Genomic DNA, 25332 nt, shown 5'->3' with positions numbered 1-25332 from the left:
GAGGTTTATCCAAACTATTACGACTAGGTTCATGTTAAATATACTTATTTTATGTACAGAGCATTCTTGAAGTGGAATAAGAGATAAAGTTGTGTCCCTGTCCTGCAGTTAACAACCGTGCTATTGTAATTAATATGGACTGAATATTTCACTTGTGACCATATATGGAGAAATCATTGCAAAAATCCTGGTTATTTAAATGCCTCTCACGCTGTAGCACATTTTATTTAAAACATAATACATTTCTGTTTTCAGGAATATTTGACAAGCATCCAGTCAAAATTGAAGGGTGTCACAATCTAAGTGTCACTCACCAACCTTTGGAAAGAAGGGCCAAAACAACCCCAAACCCCATTATGTATTTTATGCATTTTGTTTTCAAACTGTAGTTCTTGGACCACTTCTAAGATACTCTGCAAAATTTACATACTGAGTATTTAGTTCCAGTAAAATTTCAAATGCACACATTTATATTTGCCATGTTTTATTATAGCTGAAACAGTGTTTAGGGTATAATGTGCTAGAAAGTACACTGATATTTTAGAAAATGCTATTTATGGTTTTTATGTAACAGCTCTGGCAAAGGTAAAACATCTTTGTTCACAGCTTTGCTCCAACTAACCTACCTTCCTTCAACAGAAAGGAAATCCCTCAACTGTTTTTGAGAATTTTTTTGTGTGCTTACACACAAGTATTTACATATGTGCAGTCACACACACATGCACACAAAAATCATATTTTGGCAACTAGCAGAATTCTGAAGGGATGAGACTATTCCTCTGCTTTTCTCACTCTGGCCAGATTCTTAAATAAATAAACAAATGCAGTGTAGTGTGAGGACAGGAGAGATATTTAATAATGCATCCATTTGTTCTGAGTCTTCAAAGGCTCAGTGACCTTCAAAGCTGATCAGGTGGGGTTGTGCTTAAATTCCCACCAGCCACAGCTCCAATAATGAAAGCTCAGCATCACTATGAGTGAGAGCTACTCTTCCCACTTCAATTTGGATCACAAATACACTCTGGAACTCTGTGCTGCTAAAATCACTGAGTCATTGCATTATTAAGGTTAGGAAAGGGTTAAAATTGGTCTCATATTAATAGTAATGCACTGAGGTTATTGTTTCTATCAATTTCTTCTTCTCTCTCAGGAAAAACAGGGAGAAGAACCAGTGTTTAATTTCTCTCATGTTCCCATTTGAAAGGAGCAGTTAACAGAAAATTATCTCCCTGCCATACAAAAACTGGTATGAAGGGGACTTTTATTTTTTTTAGATAATGGATTCAAATTTATGATGTATTCCCCTGCAAACACTTCAGATCCCTGAGCATTTAGGGGTCCTTTAAACTCTTGAATGAGCTGCTTTTAACTTCTTTCCCATGAAAGAGGTCGTAGCTTGCATGGGATAAAAGTGAGCAATCCACAGCATCCCAAAGACCAAAACAGGTACCAAAAATTAACTCCAATGACTCACTGAGATGTCCCTGTCCCACAAAGTGTTTAAAAAGCTGACAAACTTCTTTCCTAACCCTGCAGCACCAGGAGGAGACCCAGCCTCAAAACCCTGACCCTTTGCCTCCATTGGGATGTTCCACACCCTAAAGACTGAGCTGGTTGGGGAGGGACACCCAGGAGAGACCTATTAGCACCTCCACAGCTCAGGCCACTCTGCTTGATTACACATTCATTGAAATTAATTAATTTTTAATTTCCCACTAACCTCAGCTATTATAAATCAAGTCAACCAGGCCAGGGAAATGTTCACTGAAATATGAAACTGTCTGTGGAAGAGGCGCCTGAGCAGAGGTTCAACTTCAGCAATCTGTCACTTGAGAGACAAGAACAAAGCAAATTACTTTGCACAGGAATTATTAGAAAATAGTGCCTTGATTAATTATGCTGTTTCAGAAAGGGCACAAAAAGAAAAAGATGTTACACCAGGACTGAGCTCTGTAAGTGTGGGTCTGGTATTCCAGCTAGTTGAATGGTCTAGTCATCTGAAAAATCTATTTCTTATTTTATTTAAACATTTTGGGTTTTTTGTTTACAAATGAAGGAGTAAAACTCATTTTACACAATAAAAACAATGAAAAATTATATTCGATGTTACCACATCTGTATCTATGAAAGCAATATCTGGGCTCCTCACAGATGTTTCTCTCACTGTCCTCAGACTTCTCTGCTATAGCTCCAGGGAAAAGCAAATAATCTTACTTTGAGGTACTGGCAGGTTTGATAAAGACTCACATGATATCCTCCTTCCTGCCTCCTGGTGCTTTATTAGCATGAGAATCGTTTATCAAATGCATTTATACAACAGGAGCAGGTTCCAGCTCCACCAAAATTATGTCTCATGTGAGATCCACATCCTTCTGTCATAAAAAAAGATGGGGATAGGAGGAGACCCCTTGGTCTCCAGTTTTTGAAGTTCAGATTTATTATGTTGGAAGTATGAATTCAAACCTGGGTTAGACCCCACTGGTGTAAATAGAAGAGTAACTCACATCATAAACCAGAGTGGGTTCAATATTACCCTATTAATATTCATATATTGGGCACCACTGGTGGATAGCATAAGAAACATGGCACTGGACACGTAAAACACCAGTTAATTTTAGAGTCAAGCTGGGACTTGACAACTCTGGAGCTACTTTTCTTTCTCTACTCAACACCCATTTTACATTTACATCTGCTTACTCTCAATGCCACTTTGAAGCAAAGCTATATTTCTTCCTTAAGGATAATATTTCATAGCCAATACTTTTACAAGTGTAAGAACTACTACAAAAAGTATTTCATAAAATAAGACCAGACATCCACAGAGATTCCATTGGTTACTTGAAACTATTTTTGTAACTGCCTCTGCCTGAAAAGAGTACAGCAAGAAGACAAATGGGTTTTGATGCTTCCTCAGAAATATTCCCCTACACTCCAGGTATTTGTGGCAAAGGGACTTCCGGAGCCAGAGAAAGTGCCTTTGTGTTTAATAACCTTTGACAGCATTTTCAGCATCCCCAGTGTCTCAAGGCTACCAGTACTATAGCTTAAAGTGCAGTTAGACAATAATTAAACAGGTTTAAGTAAGGAAATAACTACAGATGTCCTCTAGAAATGTGAGGATAAAACTATTATCGCACACCCCAACATATTGTGGATAATTTACATTAGTTGGTACTGTAGGGAGTTGAGGGAGTGTATCCTTAATCCTGGTACTCTTAGGATAGAAATAGAAATGGGAATGGAAAGGTGGGAATTTTCTCTTTCCCAGGAGACAAAACTCTTAAATCAAACTTTGTTGGCACCAGTAGTTAATTTAGAAGTTGACACCTTTATTAATGGTACCAGTGATGCCAATCTAAAACTATGATACCTTTAGGAACAGGGAAGTCATCCCTGGTTGAATTTGGCTTCCATTCCTTTTTGGACAGAGCTGGTTTCAGTAGGAACATTCAATATTTGAAGCAGGACAGGTATTTCTTTTCCAGAATTACTTCAAAGCTACTCAGACATGCAGGATTAGAGCTGATTGGAAAATCCTTCACCAAACAATTTTCTGCTCAAAAATACTGGTCCATCAAGACTGAAATTCCTCCTCAAAATTGACAGGATGTGTGCATGTGCATAAATATTTGAGTGACTGAGAAAGTAAATGAACTACCTATGCTGAAACATACAAATCCAAAAATGTCATCAGGTTATTGGAAGCTTACCATCTGGTATTTCAAAAATATTAATTTTTTGGAGTGTGTTTAAATTACCCCAAACAACCAACAAATCAAACTAGACCCAAAATCTAGAGATAAGGAATTAATTCTCCCTGTATCCTCTTTGAAATTACTGTATGATACACGGCCTAATTTTTTATTTTCAAATTTATTTTATTTTATTCCATTTCCTCTTGACAAGCTCATTTTACTTTCTACAAAGTGTCTAAAGATAAACACAGAATGGTTAAAGACAAAGATTATAGAAATGAAATACAGCTGATATTGCCAAAGGAAAACACAGATATATGAATACTATGGTTTCTTTCAAGCAGCTATGAACCTGCCTTTAGGAAGAGATTATTTCACCTCAGAATGCAATGTCCACTTGAGATGAACATAATTATTCTTAAATTCTGTATTATCAAAGCACTCTGAGGTACCTTCACCTCCAGAATGATTTTCTGGTAAAGCCTGGGAGTTTTGTGTGGTTGTTTTTTAAAAATGTCCATAGTCCTTTTTTTCATCTCTACTTTGTTAAAGTGGCCTGGAGAAAACAGCACTTGAGTTCATAATTTAGGTTGGAAAAGCTCTTTGAGAGATTTGATTTGAAATTTAAATTTCAAAACCGAAGCACAGATAGTGTGTCTGCAGAAACACAGAATGTCAGAGCCTTCACTAAATTTTTATCTTAAGGATAACCATAAGAAATAGCACCCATTATATTCTTACATCAATATTTGGGCAAATAAAAGTCTTCTGTGAGCCACTGGGAAGATGAGTTATGAAAGTTAAAGCTTATTAAGTGACCAAAAGGAAAGACATTTTAGGAACAGCAGAAGTCACCTCACTTTGCTTGCAAGGGGCTTTCTCATATGATCTCATCCACAGTGATACTACATTTATTCCTTTTCATTCTAAAAGAACAAACCAAACCAAACCCGCACTTCTGATTTGTTTCATGCTAGCTCTTTTCCTCCCCTGAGAAGGTTTAAACACACATTATGAGCTTGGTCTAGCAATCATTCAAAGCAGAACTCTGACACAAGCCCACAAGAGTTTTGTCTGCATGAGGACCACAGGCTTGGCCTCTTGTGAATACTTTCATTAATACTGAAAGGCCCCTTTGTTTACTGCATGACCAGAACATGCATATGTGCCTATAAATGGGAGGCATTTATCATTCCCAAACAGTGATGAGGTGGCTACGGTTCATGAAGCAAGCAGAGAGATGAGACTCAAGAAATCTGGGTTCTGTTGCTCACTGGGTGACAGATTTATGTGACCAAGCAACTGCATCTTTTCCTATTTTAGTACTCTATTTGTAAAATGTAGGTGATGTTTTATTGTGCTGCAGAGTGCTTTCAGATTAATGAATTAAATTCCCTGATTGATCATTAAACAAAGAGACTTCTTTGCAAACATAATCATCAGCACGATGAAATATGAATGAGATGCTATCCACTGAGAGGCAGGGGAAACAGGAAACCTCTCATTTAACAAAGCTAAAGTATTTCCATAACACAAAGCTGTGGCTTGGTCCATCTTCCCTAAAAATACATTTCCTACAACCACCAGCGTCTGTGGACCTTATATGGCAGACAAATTTTACAAAACAGCAAAACAAAAGAGAAGACACTTGAAATAACTTGAGCCCTTACAGGAATTTAACCTCTCCCAACACTTTTGGGGTGCACTGTGCCCACCTCTTGAGTGGTACCCCAAACCCTCTAAGCTCACAGATGGCCTTGCTTTGGCAGCACCTGTGCAGTGCTAGTGCTGGCCTGTGGTCACACTGGTGTCACCACAGTCCCCAGCCCTGCCCCCAGCATGCCTGGGACTAAGGCAAGCTCAGCTCAGAGAGGCCAGGAGGGCAGCACATCAAAAAAGAGCTCCCAAAACTGGGAAGTGACTTCTCCAGTCTGCAGCTATCAGGTCTGAAACACAGCAGACTGGCTGATTCTGTAGCAGTGATCCTTTCAACACACTTAAAGCAAGAACAGGGCATGGTGAGAAGAAGGTCAGGAAGTAATAATCAATACTATTCTTAGAGTCACCTTCCCCTAAAAAAGCCCCTGAGGGGTATTTATCAGAAATTCTAGAAGTAGTGATTGTCCTGAGTGAGGAGCATGAGCTACACTCAGACAGGTCCTGAGCTCAGCTGAATCCAGGGGATAAGAAAAGATTGCATCAAGGGTAAAAAAAACCAGGAGTATGGGTGAGCTGTGCAACCACTGGACACCAAAAAAAAAAAAAAAAAAAAGAGAGATGGGGAGTGGAGGGAGACAACTACAAACACAACTGACAACACTGAGCACCTCAGCTCAACAAATCTGCCAGGAAATAATATCTGATTAAAATAACCCATAATTCAGAATTAAAAAGAGTGAGCAAGAGACTGCCACTTAAAGCAAGAACATTTCAGCTCTCATAAAAAATACATAACACTTATGAACAAAGCTGAGATGACACAAACTATAAAGTATTAAGAAAAAAACACCCATTCAGATCATAATAATTTACTGCATTATTTGAGTAATTACTTTGAAGCGCTAAATGAATTATGAGCTTTACTCATGGAAGACCAGCCCAAAAAAGCTAAAATTTAAGTATTCCAATCACACTTCAGCTTGAGCCCAGCAAATAAACATTTTTTTGGCTACAGACACAAGAGCCTCTAGGGCTTTTACATCATTCTAATACTTTATTTCTGCACCAAGCTTTCTTTTCATTGCAGACGCCTTGGTAGTTTGTTCTTTAAAACAGAGTTTTAAAACAGACCTCCTACATTTAAAAGCATCAACTATTATGTATGCCAACAAATCAATCTATCGATTCAATAAAATTCACATACATGTCTTTTTTTTCCTTTAATACTATTTTTTTCAGATGAAACATGTAACTGTTATTAATTGCTTTTTGTTTCACTTTTTATTGATTACACAACTTGCATTAGGCAAAATTCTTCGATGTTCTGGCAAGTTTTGGCTTTATGGACAGTGGACTGAGAGGCAGATTTCCCTGGTCACTAAGCTGAGCTCCTGCAGGCTGCCAGCCCCAGCATGGGGTCACCCAGCCTGATCCAGCAGCTTCTGTTCAGGTTAAGGTGGAGCATCCCATGCTGGGCCAAGTGGCCTCTTCAGGCTTCACCCCCGTAGTTTCCATATGTTTTCAAATAAATCTCCCTATTCTGTGTTCTGCAAATTGCTCTCTCAAGGCATGCAAAGAGAACAGACTCTCAGTTCTTCTCTTTGTGGGAAGTATCTATCCTTTTATATATATATATGTACAGAGATATAGGTATGACAGAAAGAAAATATACATCAAGATTTAAAAAAAAAAAAAAAAAAAAAAAAAAAAAAAAAAAAAAAAAAGGCAGAAAAAAGACAGGTTTTCTCTTAAGGTATTGCATCGACTGATTTGAACCAGAAGCCCAGACCCAAAGCCCTCAGGCATGCTGGAAGTTCAGTCCTGTGAATGGAGTAATTTATGCAAACTCCTAAATTACAGGGAACGAGCAAACCATTTGCAAACCATTTCCATATATTGCTAATTGGAGCATTTTTCATGCGTTTAGCTGTAATGAAACTGGGACCACGAGGACTCTGTAAAAGACAAACCCAATAGCAATAAAAACAAAGCCTTCAGGTTATCATAATTCTTCTGTAACAAAACATGTGTGGGCCACTGGTGATATTTTTTTTGTAACTGATAAAAACCTTTATTTATTTTTTTTTATAAAGCCTTGATGTACAAGCATAGCATTAAGTTTCTCAGTGGCAGGGCTGGATCCTGAATAATGAGAGCTGTAAAAACACCAGGGTGTACATAGCTTTCTACAGTCTAACCTAAGTTTCAGCTGGACAAAATAACATTTAAACACACAAAATTATTGCAAGTGCTTGTGCTGGTGAAGCTCAGCTGCTGCCTTTTTATTGTTTTGGGAGATACTATTTTTAGATTAAATATGTGCTAAAGAATCTCTTTAACTACATATTTGTTTATTCAATTGATCATTTGAAATCTGGACTCCATCTATTAGTAAAGTCACACAGCCAAATGCTTTTGTTTTCTAATTGGGTAACATTCACTAGAATTAACAGCACACAAATGGTAAACATTTCATTGAAATATTTCAAAGTTTATGTTGATGTCAGTTATAGAGGCTGGAATCTAAAAGGATGCCACTTGATTAATATTATTAGCACACCAACTGTCCTGTATTTTAAACCACAATGCAAAGAAAGTGATTTTGAGTGACTGACAAAGCTAAAGATCTTCTCTTGGTAAATTAGCTAAACGATTAATTCGCAATTTTGCAAATTCCATGATCTGATTCGTATTTTGATTTTGTATTTTACACATACAAAACTTTGTTCACTAATGAATTGCACTGCTTTCCTGACTGAAGAGAGATATGTTGTTGTTTAAGAAGAACAGCATTTTATCAAAAAGCCACACATTCTCATTCGTCCAAGAGCTAATTGTTTGAAATTCTTGACTTCTTCCCATTAAATCAACAGGAACTTCACAAGTGATTTCAGTGACAGCACAAGCAACAACCCTGACACGTGGTTAGAGACTTGGCATCTAAAATGTAAAGGCAAAAGAAAATACATCCTCCAGCAGGCAGCCATTCCCCAATGCCCCACCTGCACGGGAGGCAAAAATCAAGCTTTGCTGATGAGGAAAGCATTCCTCCTCATTCTGGCCCTGCCATTTTCAGCTGACAGGCTCTGGCGTGCCATCATCTGTCTCTGTCACTGCTTCCAGTAGCTCCCACTGTGAGCCAGCCACCAGCATCAATCCTGAGCCAGAGCTTGCCAGCTCTGAGGTGGGAAAGCTGCCTTCTCCTACCTACCCACTGCCTCTAACCAAAACAGGGACACAGCACACAGGCAGGAAAGGCAGCCTGTGCAGAGCTCTGCAGGTCTGTCACAGCGGGAGGAGGCGAAGTGGAAAGTTATGTTAACAACCACAAAGGGAGGAATGAATGCTCCGACCTTATGGATGGCTGCTGGTGCAGAAGGTGCTCCTGGCTCCTCAGGGAAAAGGACTCCCAGATCCACTGGTCATTTTTACTCATTTGTCTTCCATTGAATAGCCCCAGAATGAACAAGCCTTTATTTGTTGGGAGAATTTCTACTGGAAGTTACAAATGCCTTGCAAACACATTTTTGATAACTCTCCAATAGGAATGTTGAATACCTCTATCAATAGTTGTCTTCATAAATACTTTTTTCCCTGATCTTTACATAAAATCACAGTTGTCTCATCTCTTCATGTGTTCAACTTGACATAAAGGGAACTCCTAATGAGAGCTGTTGAGAATGATCCTGCTCACATCCCAGAGTCTCCAGTACATAACAGTCAAGTACATCTCACTCCAAAAATCTTCACAATTACTAGATGGGAAGTAAGGAAAGGAAGGAAAAATGATACATTTTCTTTTTTCCCTCAGCTAGAAACCTTCTCAAATTACTGCAGGACGTGACTGTTATACAAAACCAGTGTTTCTAAATTGTTTGCAGAGAGACTATATAACACTGTTTATTCCTTCAGTTGTTTTTAAGTCAACCTTTGGACACAGACAGATTTTCAAGTAATGGAAACAGTCTATAGAAAGTCAACAAACACATCATCAAACACCACAAAACAAAGTGAAATGCCCCAAAGCAGATTTACAACCTGCAAGGAAAGACCAGAAGTCTTAACTGTATCAAAACACATCACCTCTAAGATTTCAAGACAATTTTTGAAGTCCTAATTCCCAGCAACTTTTTACAGAGTCTCCCACAAGATCCCACAAAATCAGTTGAATCCCACAGCAGGGTTATGAATGCATAACCTTGTGTTCACATGAGTTTAGGCAGGGTGTTTGGGAATCTGATAGACTTGACCAAAGTGATCCAGGATAAAACCCCCTTCCTGCCTTCAAACCTCAATTCTAGCAAAAAGATGAATGTGGAAGGCAGGAGCACAACCCAGAATCCAATGTGCCTATGAAAAAATCTTAGGGGAGCACAGAATCACTAAGGTTGGAGAAGACCTCCAACATCATCCAGTCCTACCTTTGACCAAACACCATCCATTCCAACCAAACCATGGCGCAGATGTCCAGATGTTTCTGGAACACTTCCAGGGGTGGGGACTCCACCACCATCCTGGGCAGCCCAGTCCAATGCCTGCTCACCCTTTCAGGGAAAAAACTCTTCCAGCTGACCAACCTGAACATTCCCTGGCACAGCTTGGGGCTGTGTCCTCTTGTCCTGTTGCAGTTCCCTGGGAGAAGAGGCTGCTCCAGACCTTGCCACAGCCTGGAGCCTTCTTTCCTCCAAACCATTCAAACCCAAGAAAACACCTGTAGGTTGAATGACTGCTTCAACCTCATGGATGTGCAATCTGTGGATGTCCATCTGGGGACCTGATGACAAGGGGCAAGCAGGAGGTGACAGTTTGGCTGTCCTGACTGCAAGTCAGACAAGGAAGCTTCCCAGCTGATGGGTAACTGACAAGCTATAAAATAATCCCTAATTACGAGAGAATTTGGGATAGAGGGCAGGCTAGGTTTTAAGGCAGACATCTAAATGCACAGGCTCTGGAAAGTAATTATTGCACAGAAAAAAAGCAATGCATTCAATTCCAAAGAAGCCTTTAATCCATGTTTAAATAAGCTCTTTACTAAACAGGCTTGTGCCTTGAACACCTGCTTTTACCACAGGATTTGGCAGTGCTTTGTGTATTTTTCAATTAAAGACTAGTATTTAACTTTTGGGGGGAAGCAGGGCCTACTTGCTCAGGGAAGAGATTAAAAATTAAAAGGTTAGGTTGTTATCACACTGCAGATGTGGATCAGAGGCGAAACTCGAAATCCAATTGAGTGAAAACTCCTGCCAGCTGTATTATTGTCATCACATTTCAGATTTGCTGTGGATTAGAACGGATCAGCAGCATGGCTGCAGTGTGAGGGCAAACAAGGATTAACTTCTCCCCAGCCCAAAAAGCTCTGCTACCTTCTCTCTCCAAGCCTCTGAGGGATCCATCCCCTGATACCCTCCTCTCACCTTCTGTAAGTGGCTGAAGAAAGCAGGGAGAGGAGGACTCTCAGTTCTGCTGCACATACACGTCCTCCCTGGCCACAGCAGCTGCTTGCCCATGAATATGGCACGGAGCAGCTGTTCCCAAAGGATGAGGGTGATAAATTGCACCTCTGAGTCATCCCTACAAAGGGAAACCATGGATGTGACCATGGTTTCTATGTCACGTTACTGACCAGGGCTTTATTTCATGTCTCTCTACTAAAGATACTGCAGACTAGGGTGAAATCCACTGGACAGGCTTTTCAAGCTCAAAAACAAAATAAAACAAAACAAAACTATAGTCCACTAGGTTTAGAACAAGATGCAGTCCTTTGGCTTTCAAGTTAACAGAATCACAGAACTTTTTTTTTTTTTTTTTCAGAATACCATCTGCAGCATTTAAGTTTCAGTGAAATAAGTCTATTTTATTTCTTATGGTGATTTTTTTCCTCTCTAGTCTCTTTCCTCTCATTCTCTCTCTTATTCTGACCCTCTTATAAAAATGCTTCTAGTTTTCTTTCACCATCTGCTGTGGTTGGTGTGGGCAGAGAAAAGACACAGAAGCTGATTCCCCTTTTACTGTTAGTTTCACTGCCAGTTCATCCCCTCACACAGTGTGAGAAACAAGACTGGCATTACTTTTAAATGCCACACCCATGTAAAAATTTAATGTTTTCCTAATTCCATCCAGATGAAGGCTCTGGACACTCAAAGTCAAAAAAGTCAGAGACATTATACACTGCATGAAAGCAGCAGCTGAAGGAATGGTTTATCAATTAATGAAGATGAGGGTTATTAGCTGTGGTTATCTGAGATTTCATACTTGCTACTTCCTCAGATAAAATGTCCTGGTTTCCACCCAGCCTCCTCCTCCTCCTCCCCAGGATAACTCCAGTTTTGCAGCTGCAACAGTGATCTCATGCTCGTGGTTAATACACCTTGACTCCACTTCAAGTCACAGACCCTCAGCCCTGTTTCAGTTTTCCATTTTATCCTTTTGGGAACAAAACCTGAAAATTCCTAGAACAGATCTGAAGAGTAACTTCTTAAAATAAACTGCCCAGAGCTGTCATCCCAGTATTAGGATCACGTTACCAAAATCAGGAAAAAAAATCCTGTTAGACCTTCAGAGAGTTTGAGTTGTTCTGGCATCTAAAGAGGCACATTATAGGAACTGGAGAAGCTCCTGTTAAATCTGAATTATATAATATTGAATAATTTGCTTGTATTTCTTTTTATAATAATAATGATAAGATTACATGATGCCATTCAATAGGAAAACAAAGGAGGGAACTTTTACTTACTGGACTCTACACCATCCTAATACTAATGTGGCACAAAATAATTGCTACAGAAGGTATTTATATGTCAACATTTCTCTATGTGTGTACAGAATTACCTCTTACAGAGATAAAGAGGTTGGTCAGGTTAGGTCAAATTCTGCATAAGTGACCTCAGTAGAGGGTTGCAAAACATCAAAGAACATGTTTAATATTTAACTTTAATACGTTTGCCACACTTCAGGTCTTTTCTTAGCTCAGCTGGGTAACAGATGACCATTTCAGCATATTTTACTGCTTTACTATAATCACTTCAGAGATTTTCTCTTTTCTTTTTTTCCTAGGAGAAGAAAAGACAATTTTTTTCTTCTTTAAACAACACCTTTTTTGTCCCATCCTCATCACGGGAGGAGACAGGGGAACAGGACACCAAAAATCTGTATTTCTAGATGGGAATGCACGGCTGGCGGAAGGTCTTTGGTCACTTGTCCAGTGGCATTTTTTTAAAAGTAAGAGCTGGGCACTCTAAGTAATTTATTCTGGTTTTCTCCTTACCTTAAAAATCTCTGCCACATAAAAATGAATCAGTGGGGTTTTTTTACACAGAACTAATTATTGTGACCAATGATTCCCCTCCTCCAAATTGGAGGACAGATGAATTGTCCACAAGATTTTGAACTCCTGATATACTGACCACTAGTATTTAGGATGAGTAGTGGGAATTACTATTTCATGAGGTTTCACGCTATTTCATATGCTCAATTTACTAAAATTTAAGCATGTGAATAAAGGCAGTGTCACTTAAGTGAATTATTCTGCTAAAAGTATCTGAAGTCAAGTGTGGGACACACCCTCTAAAAATACACCTCAATTTACTTGAAAATTGTGACACAATCATTCTCTAAAACTTTGATATGTACAAAAAGTAGTCTGGATTTGGCTATGAATAAACTCTGTATTGTTAAAGCCCCCCACCCTTTTCTGTCAATTGATCATCATTTTTAATAAAAAGCATTATACAAAAATAGCTAGAAAAAAGTACTTGTACATCATTGAAATTATGACTCAAAAAGGCACACAGATTGAAAACACCAATGGCAAGTAAAATGCATTACTTCAAGAATATTGTTGAAGAGAACTGTCCTGTATCACTTCTGCAGCTATTCAGCCCTGGCACAGCATCAGCTTTTACCATATGGCTTTTTCTTCCCTTGCTGAAAGTGAATCTTCCTGTCAAAGAGCAGCTGTTCTAAATTATCACATCAAATTTTAACCTTACAGTAGACAACCACTGAACCCACAGAGCCATGACGGTGAAATATTTCACCTCCTTGACCTGGGAAGGATTTGTCATTGTTTAGGTCTCTCCCTGCCCCAGAACACCACCTACACTAATTGCCAGGGCATCTGATGCAGGTACTTAAAGCTGAAGCTACAAACAAATTCCAGGCAGTGAACTTTGCATTTTCTCTCCCTAAACAGGCTGTGTGAAGTCCAAGTTATTATTTTCTTGGCGTGCTACAAAGAATAACGCTGCAATTTCAAACACAAGGAGACATACAAATGAAGTGAACGTTATTCAATTTGTCATCCAAGAAACAGCAAATGCTGATACTTCTCCCTCAGTCTGAGTGCTTCAATAAAATCTGCTATCAATTGCTGGTTATTTAGATGTCTGCCAACAGCATGTTTTGACAACATCTTGTGCTTCACACTGAGGAGAAGCAGACTGAGAGAAGAATCTCCTCATCTTGTACTCATCTTTCAAGATGGTCCTTACTCAGAGAGCGTTTTCAGAGCTGTGTTATCAAAACTCACAGCTCTTGCTGCAATTGCTCTCTATTTAAAGCCCAGTGCCAGCTGCCAGTGGTAATGCAAACCCCTGTTAACCTTTGTAAGTCCCACTCTGGAACTAATAGGTGATTGTCAAATGGCTCTATAAACCCTGCCCAGTGGCAGGGACACCAATGGGAAAGGTTCCCTGAATTCCCACTGACAATGCAATCTTTGTGCAATCCCAAGACTGAAAAACCACCCAAGGCACGGCGAGTGAAACCTGCTGAGGATGATGCCCATTATTTAGGCTTTAATCTTTTGAAAACCTCCAAAGAAGGGAACCCACTACAGTGAAAAGGTTAAGGAAATGCCAGTGAGATCCCATAGGATTCTCAGTGACAGACACCCAGGAGATTCCTGCAGGAAAATCCTGCACACAAACTCAGTGATAGTGCCCTCAAACATGTGAGTATCAAAGAATTAAGGCAAATATTTGAGTGTTGAGAAGAGCCAGTAAATGTTTCATAAACTTGTTAAATTGGAGAGTGTCTGGGTTCCAGGCAGTGGGGTGTGGTGTGTTTGAGGAGTTTTTTTTGTCAGGATTTGGAGTGGGGTGGTCATTTTTTTGCTGGAAAAGCAGGTAAGGGAAACAAGGAAAAAGTTGTCAACGCACCCACAAAGTGGCAGAACAAAAAACACTTAAAAAGTGGATTAAACAAACATACAACTGTATTAAGTCGTGTTTTGTGAGTCATTAACACTTTTGCAAATATTTCCATTATTTCTGAGTGAACTTTTTCATTTCCCACCTGGTTTTGAATACAAAAATTCAGTTTTAAATTATCTAATCCTGCCATATATTGACACTGTAGTACTGAACAACTTGGAGAGATGTATTGCTAAGTTTTCAAAGAACATTAACAGTAATGTTACATTCAAGCTCTTAATCATTAAATGTTAAAAACTTTACAGTAATATTTATAATCATGTTTTGAATACTTCTATCACAACCTCCAAGAAATAAGGTAAAGGTTTTTTCAAGAAACTAAAAAGGCTGAAAGAATACTTTTTCTTACATGTAGGAAAGAATGTGCATAGTATTGTATTAAAAAAATCTCTTCTGCAGTAATTTCAGATTTTTTTTTTCTTCAGGATGTTACAAAAGCAGTCAAAAAACCACAACATTGTGCCGAATAAATTTAGCCTTAAAAACTTGCGTTTTTATATCTATTGCTGACGATGAACAAATTGGAGAATATTTTCCAAATTTGTAACAGTCAGAAAATGTCACATAAAAAGTTGGCTGGGGATCTTTAGGAAGTATTGAATGCAACATAATTCTTCTCCCATAAAAATCATCTGGACATCGTCAACATAACTTTCGTAAGAGTTAAATAAATTTTATGCAGGAAGGTAAATCCTTCACTGTTGTGCTCTGTTTATGTACTTTTAGAATTTAAAGTGGATAAAAACAATGAATATTTTACAAATAAAGTGATTCATAATTTATAGCTGCTGTCATTTTAGTTTACCAGCTTGAAAGATTAAAAGTCCTTTTAAAAAGCATATCTCCTGCTTTATAAAATCAAAACAATACAAACCAAAGGAATAAAAAAAACACCACCTCAGACCTCTGCTTTAAAAAATTTGAATCCCCAACTTTTTCAGGTTTCATGTAAAATGGAACTTTCTTGGTAGCTCCATTATTATATTGTATGATCTCCATTTAATCAGTGCCTACATTTTATTAAATATAATGGATCTTGCGCAGAGTCTAAGAGTTAAGGCCACACATTTTCACAGTGTAACACATCCAAGCCACTCAATTAATTCCAAGGAAAACTTTGCAGTTGCAAAAAAGCATTTGTGCCTTTTCTGTTTTTACTTGCATAAAAATTGAGTAGTTCCTCACAGTATCTTTTTGTCTTTACATGTAAATTCACATTTTTTTTCCTATTGATCTAGAAAAGTAAAAATTAGATTTACTTATGCAAGACAAAATGGTTATTTAAAGCATAGAGGGAAAAAAAAAAAAGAAGTCTGGAGAAATGCTTTGCTTCCTTGGTATTAATGATTTTACATATTTTTACCTCAAGTGCAGCAGTCATTCCACTCCAAGAATTAAGCAATATATGTGATGGTTCAGATTTAGCAGCCACAGATGGCATTCCTTTCATATCTCCAGAAACTCAGAGAGAGAAATATGATTTAGGAGATGCTCACTGCACAACTTGAAGCACTGAAAAATTTAGTGCTAGGGGAAATTTTGTGAAGTCATTTTTGCAATAACCAGGCACAGTGGGTGAACTTATCCTCTCCCTCCTTTACCCTTCACTCCCTTTTCTCCCATTCAATCCACCTGATTAATAGCTAAAATTAAATACATAAGGAAGAACTGGTGGGTTACATTCTTTTTCCTTCTGGCTTTGTTATAGAAAATGTATCAGTCACTCATGGTTAAAACTTACAACTTTATTACATACCATTACACAGGAAATTTACAGCTCAGACTCACTCAATTCCATCAACTAAAAGTCAGAACTGTACCCTGAAACAACACCATGCAGAAACTGTTATTCTGTGCTTTTTTTGGGTCATTCTGTTCAAGCACACCAATTTAAATTTTCCATTTGATAACCAGAGTCAGAAAATTAGGTTTTGGTCTAGAGAGTCACCTGTTGGAAGCCTTCAAAAGAGCATTCAAGCTCACTCATAGTCCCAAAAATGGATAAACAATTGCACACTTGCTAATTAAGCATATTGTAATGAAAAACAACCTTCTCCATGTCCAACTGGTCTTTCTGAAGTGCATGAAATAAGGAACAACAGAATAGTCACATTCAGGATGGAAAAGATTTATTAGTCCCAACCTGCCAGTGCAGGATTTCCTTTATCATCTGGTTACTGCGATTTTTTAAAAAAACAACTCCTGAAATGAGGCTTCCATTATTTCCCTGAGGAGCCTTCTAGATCATTACAGAACTACAGATAGATTTTCTGCCATTTATCCTACATTTTCCCATTTATTTTGGTATCAATACCCCAACTAATCAACCTTCAGATAGTGAGACCTATTTCCTCTATAGTGTTCAAAGTAAAACTGAGTCAAGCTTTTCCATGTACAGACCCCTCTCACTGGGCAGGTGATGTGAATGTTCCTTTTTTAAACTCAGTGTCTGGGCTGTTCCAAACTCTAAGCCACTGTCTAATCCCTTCCTGCACTTGAAACTTAAATAGTGCACACAAGACTCATTGCCTTTTCCATAAAAAATCACACTGTTTACTTTGAATATGTACAGAGGCAGTCAAAAAGGAGGAGATATAGAGCAATGACTGTCCTTTAAAAAAGAAGGAAAAGTTCAGAAAAGAGGTATTAGAGGTGAGATATTAGACATGAAAGAGATCCTAGAATTTGTTATTATGGAAGCTGAAAAGGGAGCAGTTATTTCCTCACTACACAGAGACATGGAAAACCTTGTCCCTGTGACTCTAAAAGAGCAGGGTTAAACACAAGAAGTTATGTTCTCCACACAAGGCAAGATATGCCATTCACTGCCACAAAAATTAAGAGACTAAAAATATAAATGAGTCAAAATACCGACAAGTTGCCAAGAGACTGGTCACTGATTAGTATTGCACATAGTCTTACAAAATGTATCTTTAAAAGTCAGCAGTAGATTGGCAGAATCTTTACCCAGGAAAGGAGCACATTTATATAGTTTCTTATACTTTCCCTTAGTTTCCTTAGGAGGATACCATTAGTCACTGTCAGAGAAAGAATATTAAGACAGATCTGGGCTGAACTACTCTGCCTGTTTGATGGGGAACAAATTGAAAAGATGGTTTTTATCTTGTTGACTGAGGAGCAGGATGGAGATTATTAGAAAGCATTAAGCTTAGTGTGTAGTTCCAGCCAGCTGGGGGGTTTTCCCCCTAATTAAAACACACTAACTCTAAGAGAGAGGATTCCATAGAAATGTAGTTTGGTCAGAGTGGCAGGAAGACACAATTTACAAAAGACGTTGTGAGGAAAAAGTCCTGTTCAACCAGGAATAGCAAAATAAGGTTAAATAGACAGGATCTCTATGATGCTAAAAAAGCTGTAATAACAAATAGCCTATAGTGTATGATACATACCATTTTAATTAACTAATATATGTATTCATTAAAGTGAAAAATGGGTATGAAAGGGTGGTATTTCCAACTTGTTCCCCTACACATCTTACTTCACTTCAGACAAACCCTAATCCCTCCAAAACACTGAGCAGGGGCACAAGCCTTTGCTAGAGGAGGAATTAAATCTGAAGCTGTTAACCTCCAGCGTATCATTTTTGGGAAACCTCTGCTCCACAAACACACAATAAGGAGGACAAGGATGGTCACAGTGTCTGACTGACTGACAGGTAGGGATGTTACTGCTGTACATGTGAAAATCAGTCAACAGGATCCAGAACAGAACAATATTCCACCCAGCAAGACCCCATCAGCTGAGCTGGCTTTTCACAGCTTACATACAAATGTGTTACAAAAACATGCACCAATAACAAAACATGGTCTGAGTTTATGTCAGCTTTTCCTGGCTATGCAGAGAAAAGAAAGCAGTCAAGGAAACTGGTGACATTTGTGTTATTTGGGAGGCCATAACTGTGCCTAATTTTCCAAGTACAAAGAAAAGCTGTTCCGAATGAAGTTTAAATAGGCTGATCTTATACCATTAAGGTCCTTCATTTTAATCCTCAGTAATAATCTCCTGCTAATGCAAAATGACATTGTTTATGAAAACAGCATTATGGAAACAAACAAAATCAGAAACAGTCTGAACACAGGATCAAGTAGTGATGGACACTAAGCCCTTAAATGTTTTCAACTACTGGGAAGACAATAACCTCTGCTTCTAATTACTCCCTCAGACTTCAACTGAAACTTATGTTTTCCTAAGTTATGCCTTCATTCCAGCCCATGCTTGTAACACCATTTTAGGGTTAAATTGGTAGAATCCTGATTCTATTGCTCTTTTGGTGACAAAAGAAAAAATAAAAAAACCCATAAAAATCCATAAACTCCCTAAAAGATGGAGCAAAAGAAGGAGAGAAGAAAAAGAAAAGGAAAGATGCAGGAGCAGCCTCGAGACTGAGGTCAAAACCGAACTGGTTTTCTGAGTTTTCCAACTCCTGCTGCACCACCAATGCTGACAAATGTGAGGTTTTGAGTTCCTGCTTTTAAAGAGCCACTTCAATCACAGCACACTGAAAGAATCTGATCAATATGACTACCAATAAAAGTCAGCAGAACATTCTACATTAAATCAGAATAAACCAGAAGGACCTGTTGCTATTGTTAACAGCCTCATTATATATAACCTCCTTGATCAACAGTGAGTGAGGAAGAAAAAAAAAAAAACAAAATAAAAAGCATGGTAGAAAAGAAAGCAAAATATAAAAATATATTCATTCTATGGTCTGATTTTCTCTGCAGAACTCAGTAGGAGCTGCCTTGCCTGCCCCAAGCATTTGAGAACTTGTTTTTAATAAAAGTTTAGTTTGATTTATTTAGCTTTACTTTTGCTCAGTTGTAGTCTGTCACTTTCTGGAGTGCTTGTCTCTCTGTGCTCACGTGTAACTGAAACTCTAAACCAACAGCCTTCAACCATTCACAGGAACACAGGCTCCGTAGCAAGCAAGAATATACACAGTGGATAAAAGATTCACTCATGTCTTAGCATTTCTAAATGCAGCTATAGGAGGCCCTGGATAAAACATTTCTGAACAATAAAACATTCTCCCCTGAATTAAGTCCTTAACAGAAGAGTTTACATTGGTTTTTTTATAAATAACAGTATCTAACCTCAGACGAGCATCCTCAGATCTGGCTATTCAATTTATTCAAGGGGAAAAAATGGTTTAAAATCTGCTTAAAAGAAAAATCAAAGCAAGAACACTCTTACCCCTTCCCCCAGACGTTTCCCTGTCATTTTCTGAGAAAAAGTCATGGCTGTGGTTTGTTGGGTCCTCAGTAGCTCCCCAGGAGTTACTTGTTTGACATAAGTATTGCTGTAGGGCTGATTAAAAAGGAGTAGGCACTGTCCCAAGCAGGTTCAGAATACTTTATATTTCTGTTCTACCCATACACACATCCCTCAGTAAACATCTCAGCTATGCTACTTCCAACCATGGGATTTCCATACGTTATTGTTTAATTTTTACATATTTAATGGAAGACCCTTTGCCACAGCCAGCACCCTTTAAGGCACTCTGTGAAAAGATTGAATTGGCACAAAACTCCAAAATGCAATTTTATAAAAAGCATAAAAATGTTACATCTTGGTTGATATGAAAACTAGTAAATATAATATGCATTTCCCTAAAATTTAAAAGACTATTTCTGTAAAAAATCCAAATCCCAATGTACTCTTGTTCTTGGGAGCATTCACATAGCCAGTTTGCAGAAATCAAAGGTTTGGAGAAAATTGAGGTAAAATGCATGAGTATTTCTGAATAAACTTCAACTATTAATCTTCTAAATGTATCTGCATTTAGTAATTATGCTACAGGAGTAATACCACATGTTTTTTACCAACCAATCTCAATTAATCAACACAGCTCAGTGGCAAAATTTGTGTATCAAGACCAAAGTTTAAAAGATAAAAAAAAGACATCAAAAAAACGCATTTTTGGACACAAACATTTAAGAAAACCATTGCAAACTGTAAGAAGGTCCAAGAGTGGTAAGAGGGGCTAGATTTGCTACACAATGTGTTACTAAAAATCAGTTGTTGGCTCTTACCAAATATTTTTAGCAAATCACAGTTATTCACACAGCTTAAACAAGCTCCAATTTCTGTGTCAATTTTACCACCTAGTTGATTTCTCTCCAGAACTTGGAGAAAGTGCCCAACACAGGGAGCAGGGACACAGGAGGGCACCGTTACCTTGGCAGGCAAAGCCTCTTTCTTCGTAGCCAACATTGCACAAGCACTTCCAACAAATCACTTTTTTGACACAAACGTCTAAGAAAATCATTGTGAATTGGAAGAAGGTCCAAGAGTGGCAAGAGGGCCTAGATTGGCTACACAATGTGTTACTAAAAATCAATTGTTGGGTCTTACCAAATATTTTTAGCAAATCATGTTATTTATTATTATTATTAGTAAGGACACAGAACCACGGACACGTTACCTTGGCATGCAAAGCCTCTCTCCTCGTAGCCGGGGTTGCACAAGCACTTCCCGATGGGCACCAGCCACTCTCCCTCCGTGCTGCAGTACATCTTGGGGGGCTCTTCCTCCTTGGAGTGGTTGACACAGGAGCCCCGCACCTCCACCAGCGACTGGGAGTCCATGGGCACCGTGTCCGGGAACATGGCGAGGTTCTTGACAGTGAAAGGGCACTTCTTGAAGTAGACCCGCACGGACACCAAGGCCACGCAGGCGCCCACGTCCTGGAAAGCCAGGTAGAAGCCTTTCCTGCTGATGGGCCCCACCTCACGGACCTCCGTGTTCAGCTTGAGGATGCGGTCGCCCAGGTCCATCTGGGTGAAGCTCTCGTCAGCCGCAATGGTGTCGATCTTGGTGAACTGGTGCTCCTTGAACTTGACCGAGTGGTCGTCGTCGGACTCCATGTAGTACAGGTTGAAGGTCTCTTTGCAGGTGCCCAGCACCAGGGGGATGCTGTTGCAGTCCCTCAGGGTGAACTTGAGCTCCACGTAGATCTTCTGAGCCGAGTTCCGCGGGATCCAGTTTGTCCGCAGCCAGTTGTTCTGGCTGTGATCCATGACATTGCACACTTGGTAAGTTCTGATTGGAGTGTAATGCTCGTCAACACCACTAATCTCTTCCCACTGGATTAAAAAAATGAAAAGGAAGAAAAGAAAATGTTTTAAGATTACCTGTTATGCCAACAAAGATAATGTTTAGACCAAAAGCTGTGAAAAAGCAAAAATAACTTTGGTTGGACATCACAATAAAATAAACAGCAAGGTCTGAGTGAACCTCCTCTTACTTTTTTTCTTATTAAAAAACAGAAACATCTTAAATGAACACAGCATTCACCCTTAATAACTCAGATTTTACCAAGTTACTTCAAAGTGAATGAAAGAAATAAAAACCTAAAACAATTTCCTAAACAATAAGCAGTGCTGTCCTTTCACCCACAATTCCATGTCTTTACAACAGCTACACTCACCGCAAATGGAAGACATCCTCAAAGACAACACACATTTGCATTGTTAGAACCAGTATTATTTCTAAGATTAAACAAAAGCCCATGGCTCCAACTGAAATTCCATACAGTCACAATAAAATGTTACATTTATTCAAGGCATGACAATTGATTTTCCTTGGGATGTATGTACTCCTGACAAACAATAACTCAGAAACTGGGTTGAGTTGGACTAAGAATTACTACCAATTTACCATACCTTAGTTGGTTCTTCTGTAGACTACGTAAGCTGTGACACTGGAATGGTTTTTGAAGAACACATGCTCATGATTTGTTTTTTACAGCAGCCATCAGCTGACAAACTCTCTTGACTCAAAATATGAAGGAAGGGCCTTCCTACTTGAGAATTACTCACATTTGGTTTCCAAAGTCACGCTTACCAAAGAGGAATATTTACTAATCACAGGAAAACGAAAACCAAACAAAAACCACAACAAAAACTGGAGAATCAAGTATGTTATCAGAAGTCACTGCCACTCCTGAGGAAGGGAGACAAAGAAGAATTTCTTCCAGAAGAACATCTTCCCTCAAAAATCAAGTAATTTCAATTTCCTATTTAAGAACTCAGTCTAATAATTATTTGTTTTACATAAGCACCTTTTGTTACAGGACTTCAGTGTAGTGCAGACAGTAGGAGAGGAGAAAAAAAGAATTATACCCACTATAAAGACAAAAGTCATGGTGCAGAAGTTTATACAGTTTCTTGGGTTTACAATGCATGAATATCACAGACATATACAAAGAAAGCAAAAAAACCCCAACATTGACATATCAGAGTAGCATCTGAGAGTTCTCAGTCTCAACACACTAATTTAAGGAAGTTTTGATCTGACTAAGAGCTGGCCTGCACAATGAAATCATCCACACACTACTGAAGATGTGATTTTAAACCACGTTATTAAACCAGCAGATAAAAGCAGTGTAAATACTCTTTCCACTAATTGAAACCAAGTTTACTGCAGTTCACTTTACAGACCTGACTATACACAAGTTTTATCTCTTCCTGACTAGTTCAACAGAGTTTAAAACAGCCTTGGATGTGTCTACAGCAGCTGATACGCCGCAGCATGCCACAACAGAATCTATTTCCAAAAAGAGCCAGCAGTGCAAGAGACTTTTTGAGTCAAAATTACCACACTGGAGCTCATGGCCACTCCAGAGCTTGGCACCAGCCATACCAGGATGAGGAGGCAGCTGGACCCTGGCTCCCAGCCTCTGCCAGCCTCCCAAAACCAAGTGAAGGACTCTCCTCTGACAGATGTCCTTGCACAAGCACAGGCCCTGAGCCAACAATTTAACCCTGCCTCCAAGAGCTGTAATTGCCTCCAGTGAAGCTGGATGCACTGATTTATCTGCAGCTCTTACCTGGACAAATAAACACTGAGTGACAACACCTAGGTGGAACTAGACAAAATTATTTAATGAAATCAAATTTTACAGACATTTTAAGCAGCTCACACTCATTCAAAAGTCATCTAGTAATTATCATTTCCATATTTCTGATCAGTTCTATTCTAAATGTCCAGAGGAAGACAGAGACAAGACCAGGAACTGGCAGAGTTAAAAACATCTCCACAGCAAGATGCTAGTTTTATGAGCAAGTCTCATGGTATATTTTTTTTGCCATAATTTTCTTATCCAACATGCTTACACAGACTTTTGAATGTAGATACTGGACTCGCATAACAAAGGCAGCATCACTACTATGATCTTCATCCAGAAGTTTCAATTGATAACTTCATGCAATTATAATTTCAGTCATTTTCAATGAAGATCGAATTGCCTGGAAGTCTGTGTTAGTCCACTTACACAAAAAACCAAAATTTTAAATCTATCACATAATGCTGAAGCATTGCTGAAGGGAAATGCCACTCACACACTGGGTGCTAATTTGGCTAAAATACTTTAACAGTTATAAAACTGTGGAGATTACAGCTATTTCATTAGAAAAAGATGAAATAAGTCACCAAAACTACAGGAAGAGCATTCAAATCGCAACATGTACCAGATTCAACTACATTTGGGAATTCAATTATTATGATCAAAGTAAAAAAACAAGCAGTACATTTGCTTGCTCATACATTACAAGTCTTCCCAGTAAGTCTAGCATTGCCATTTCAAAGGATCTCAATGGTAAACAGATGACAAAGAAGATTGAACTTTTACTATTAAGTCAGGTTTCTCAAACACCTGTATTCTGACTTGTTTTAATTTTTATTTTGGTACTTGCAATTCACGTGTTCAACTTGCTCTGTAAAGTTACAATCATTACAAAATTTATTTTGAAAAATTAAAAATAATAAATAGAGATAAATTCTTATTCCAGGGATGAAATTAGGCAGGGAAAACAGTAAAATAGATGGACAGGGGAGAGAAAATACAACAAAAGACTCATAGGTCGAGATGAGAGGAAGAGATCACTCATCTGTTACTGCCACAGACAAAACAGACCCAACCTGGGGACACAGACCTAATTTATTATCAATCAAATGAGATCAAATAAAAACTAAATCTTGAGTAGCTCTGGTCCATGGAGCAATTACACTGCAGAGGTGTCCCAGCTGGAATTTCTATCTTTCAATACTGTATAAAACTAATGGATATTTATCAGTCTTGGCTATTGTTAGAGAGGAAATTTAGAGGCAAGTCCTAAATTCTGGAACAATGAAATGACAGGACTACCCTCCTCCAAGTCCAAAAGAAATGATAAATTCAATTTTTTTTACGAAGATGTCTATAAAAAAGTGTCAGGGACTCTGTGACAGAAGGATGTGGGGCACTATTTCTGAATTCATATTATTACACAGTATTTATGTCATATTCCCCTGATGCCTTCAGGCACTTTCAATACATTTGAAGCATGTCCAGAAGTGTCACAGCACCACTCCCTTCCCAGCATGTAATTTGACTTTTGGAAAATGTTCTTTTGTTTGCTTTTCACTTTTTAAAATCTTTTTTGGATGCTGTTAATGACAGGAAACAAAAATTGCTTTCAGTGGTGTAGAAAAATCTCCAGAACCCCAGTGAGAGGGTCTAACTCATGTCTCTGAGTGACAAAATTGGGCCAAAAAGGATTTTCTTCTCCAATATCTGGCACTGTGCTGGATTCGTGGCTTTGGGTTATTTCTTGCAATTTCTTTACAAAAGGAAATGTACAGAAGTGAATGTAGGATGTTTCTAGGATGTCATGAGCAGTCTCAATGGAAAGCTCCCTCTCAATGTGGGAATCTGGGACATGAGTGATCTCAATTCTTTCATCCTGCCTGTGACATCACTT

General features: G+C 38.6%; 1 protein-coding gene across 2 annotated transcripts in view; it reads right to left on the bottom strand.

Annotated features, from left to right (window-relative positions):
* EPHA3 (EPH receptor A3) overlaps window positions 1-25332 on the bottom strand; it is a 176332-nt gene that overhangs the window by 101064 nt on the left and 49936 nt on the right. For both annotated transcript variants that reach the window (XM_083854330.1, XM_083854329.1), the window contains exon 3: window positions 21015-21675. In XM_083854330.1, the coding sequence (XP_083710456.1) occupies window positions 21015-21675 (661 nt within the window). The remainder of the gene's footprint in view (window positions 1-21014; window positions 21676-25332) is intronic.

Source organism: Zosterops lateralis (genome assembly GCF_965231275.1).
Source record: "Zosterops lateralis genome assembly, chromosome: 2".
In the NCBI taxonomy this organism is placed as follows: Eukaryota; Metazoa; Chordata; class Aves; order Passeriformes; family Zosteropidae; genus Zosterops; species Zosterops lateralis.
Note: the sequence above shows the minus strand (reverse complement) of the source record. Positions and strands in the feature narration are given on the sequence as shown.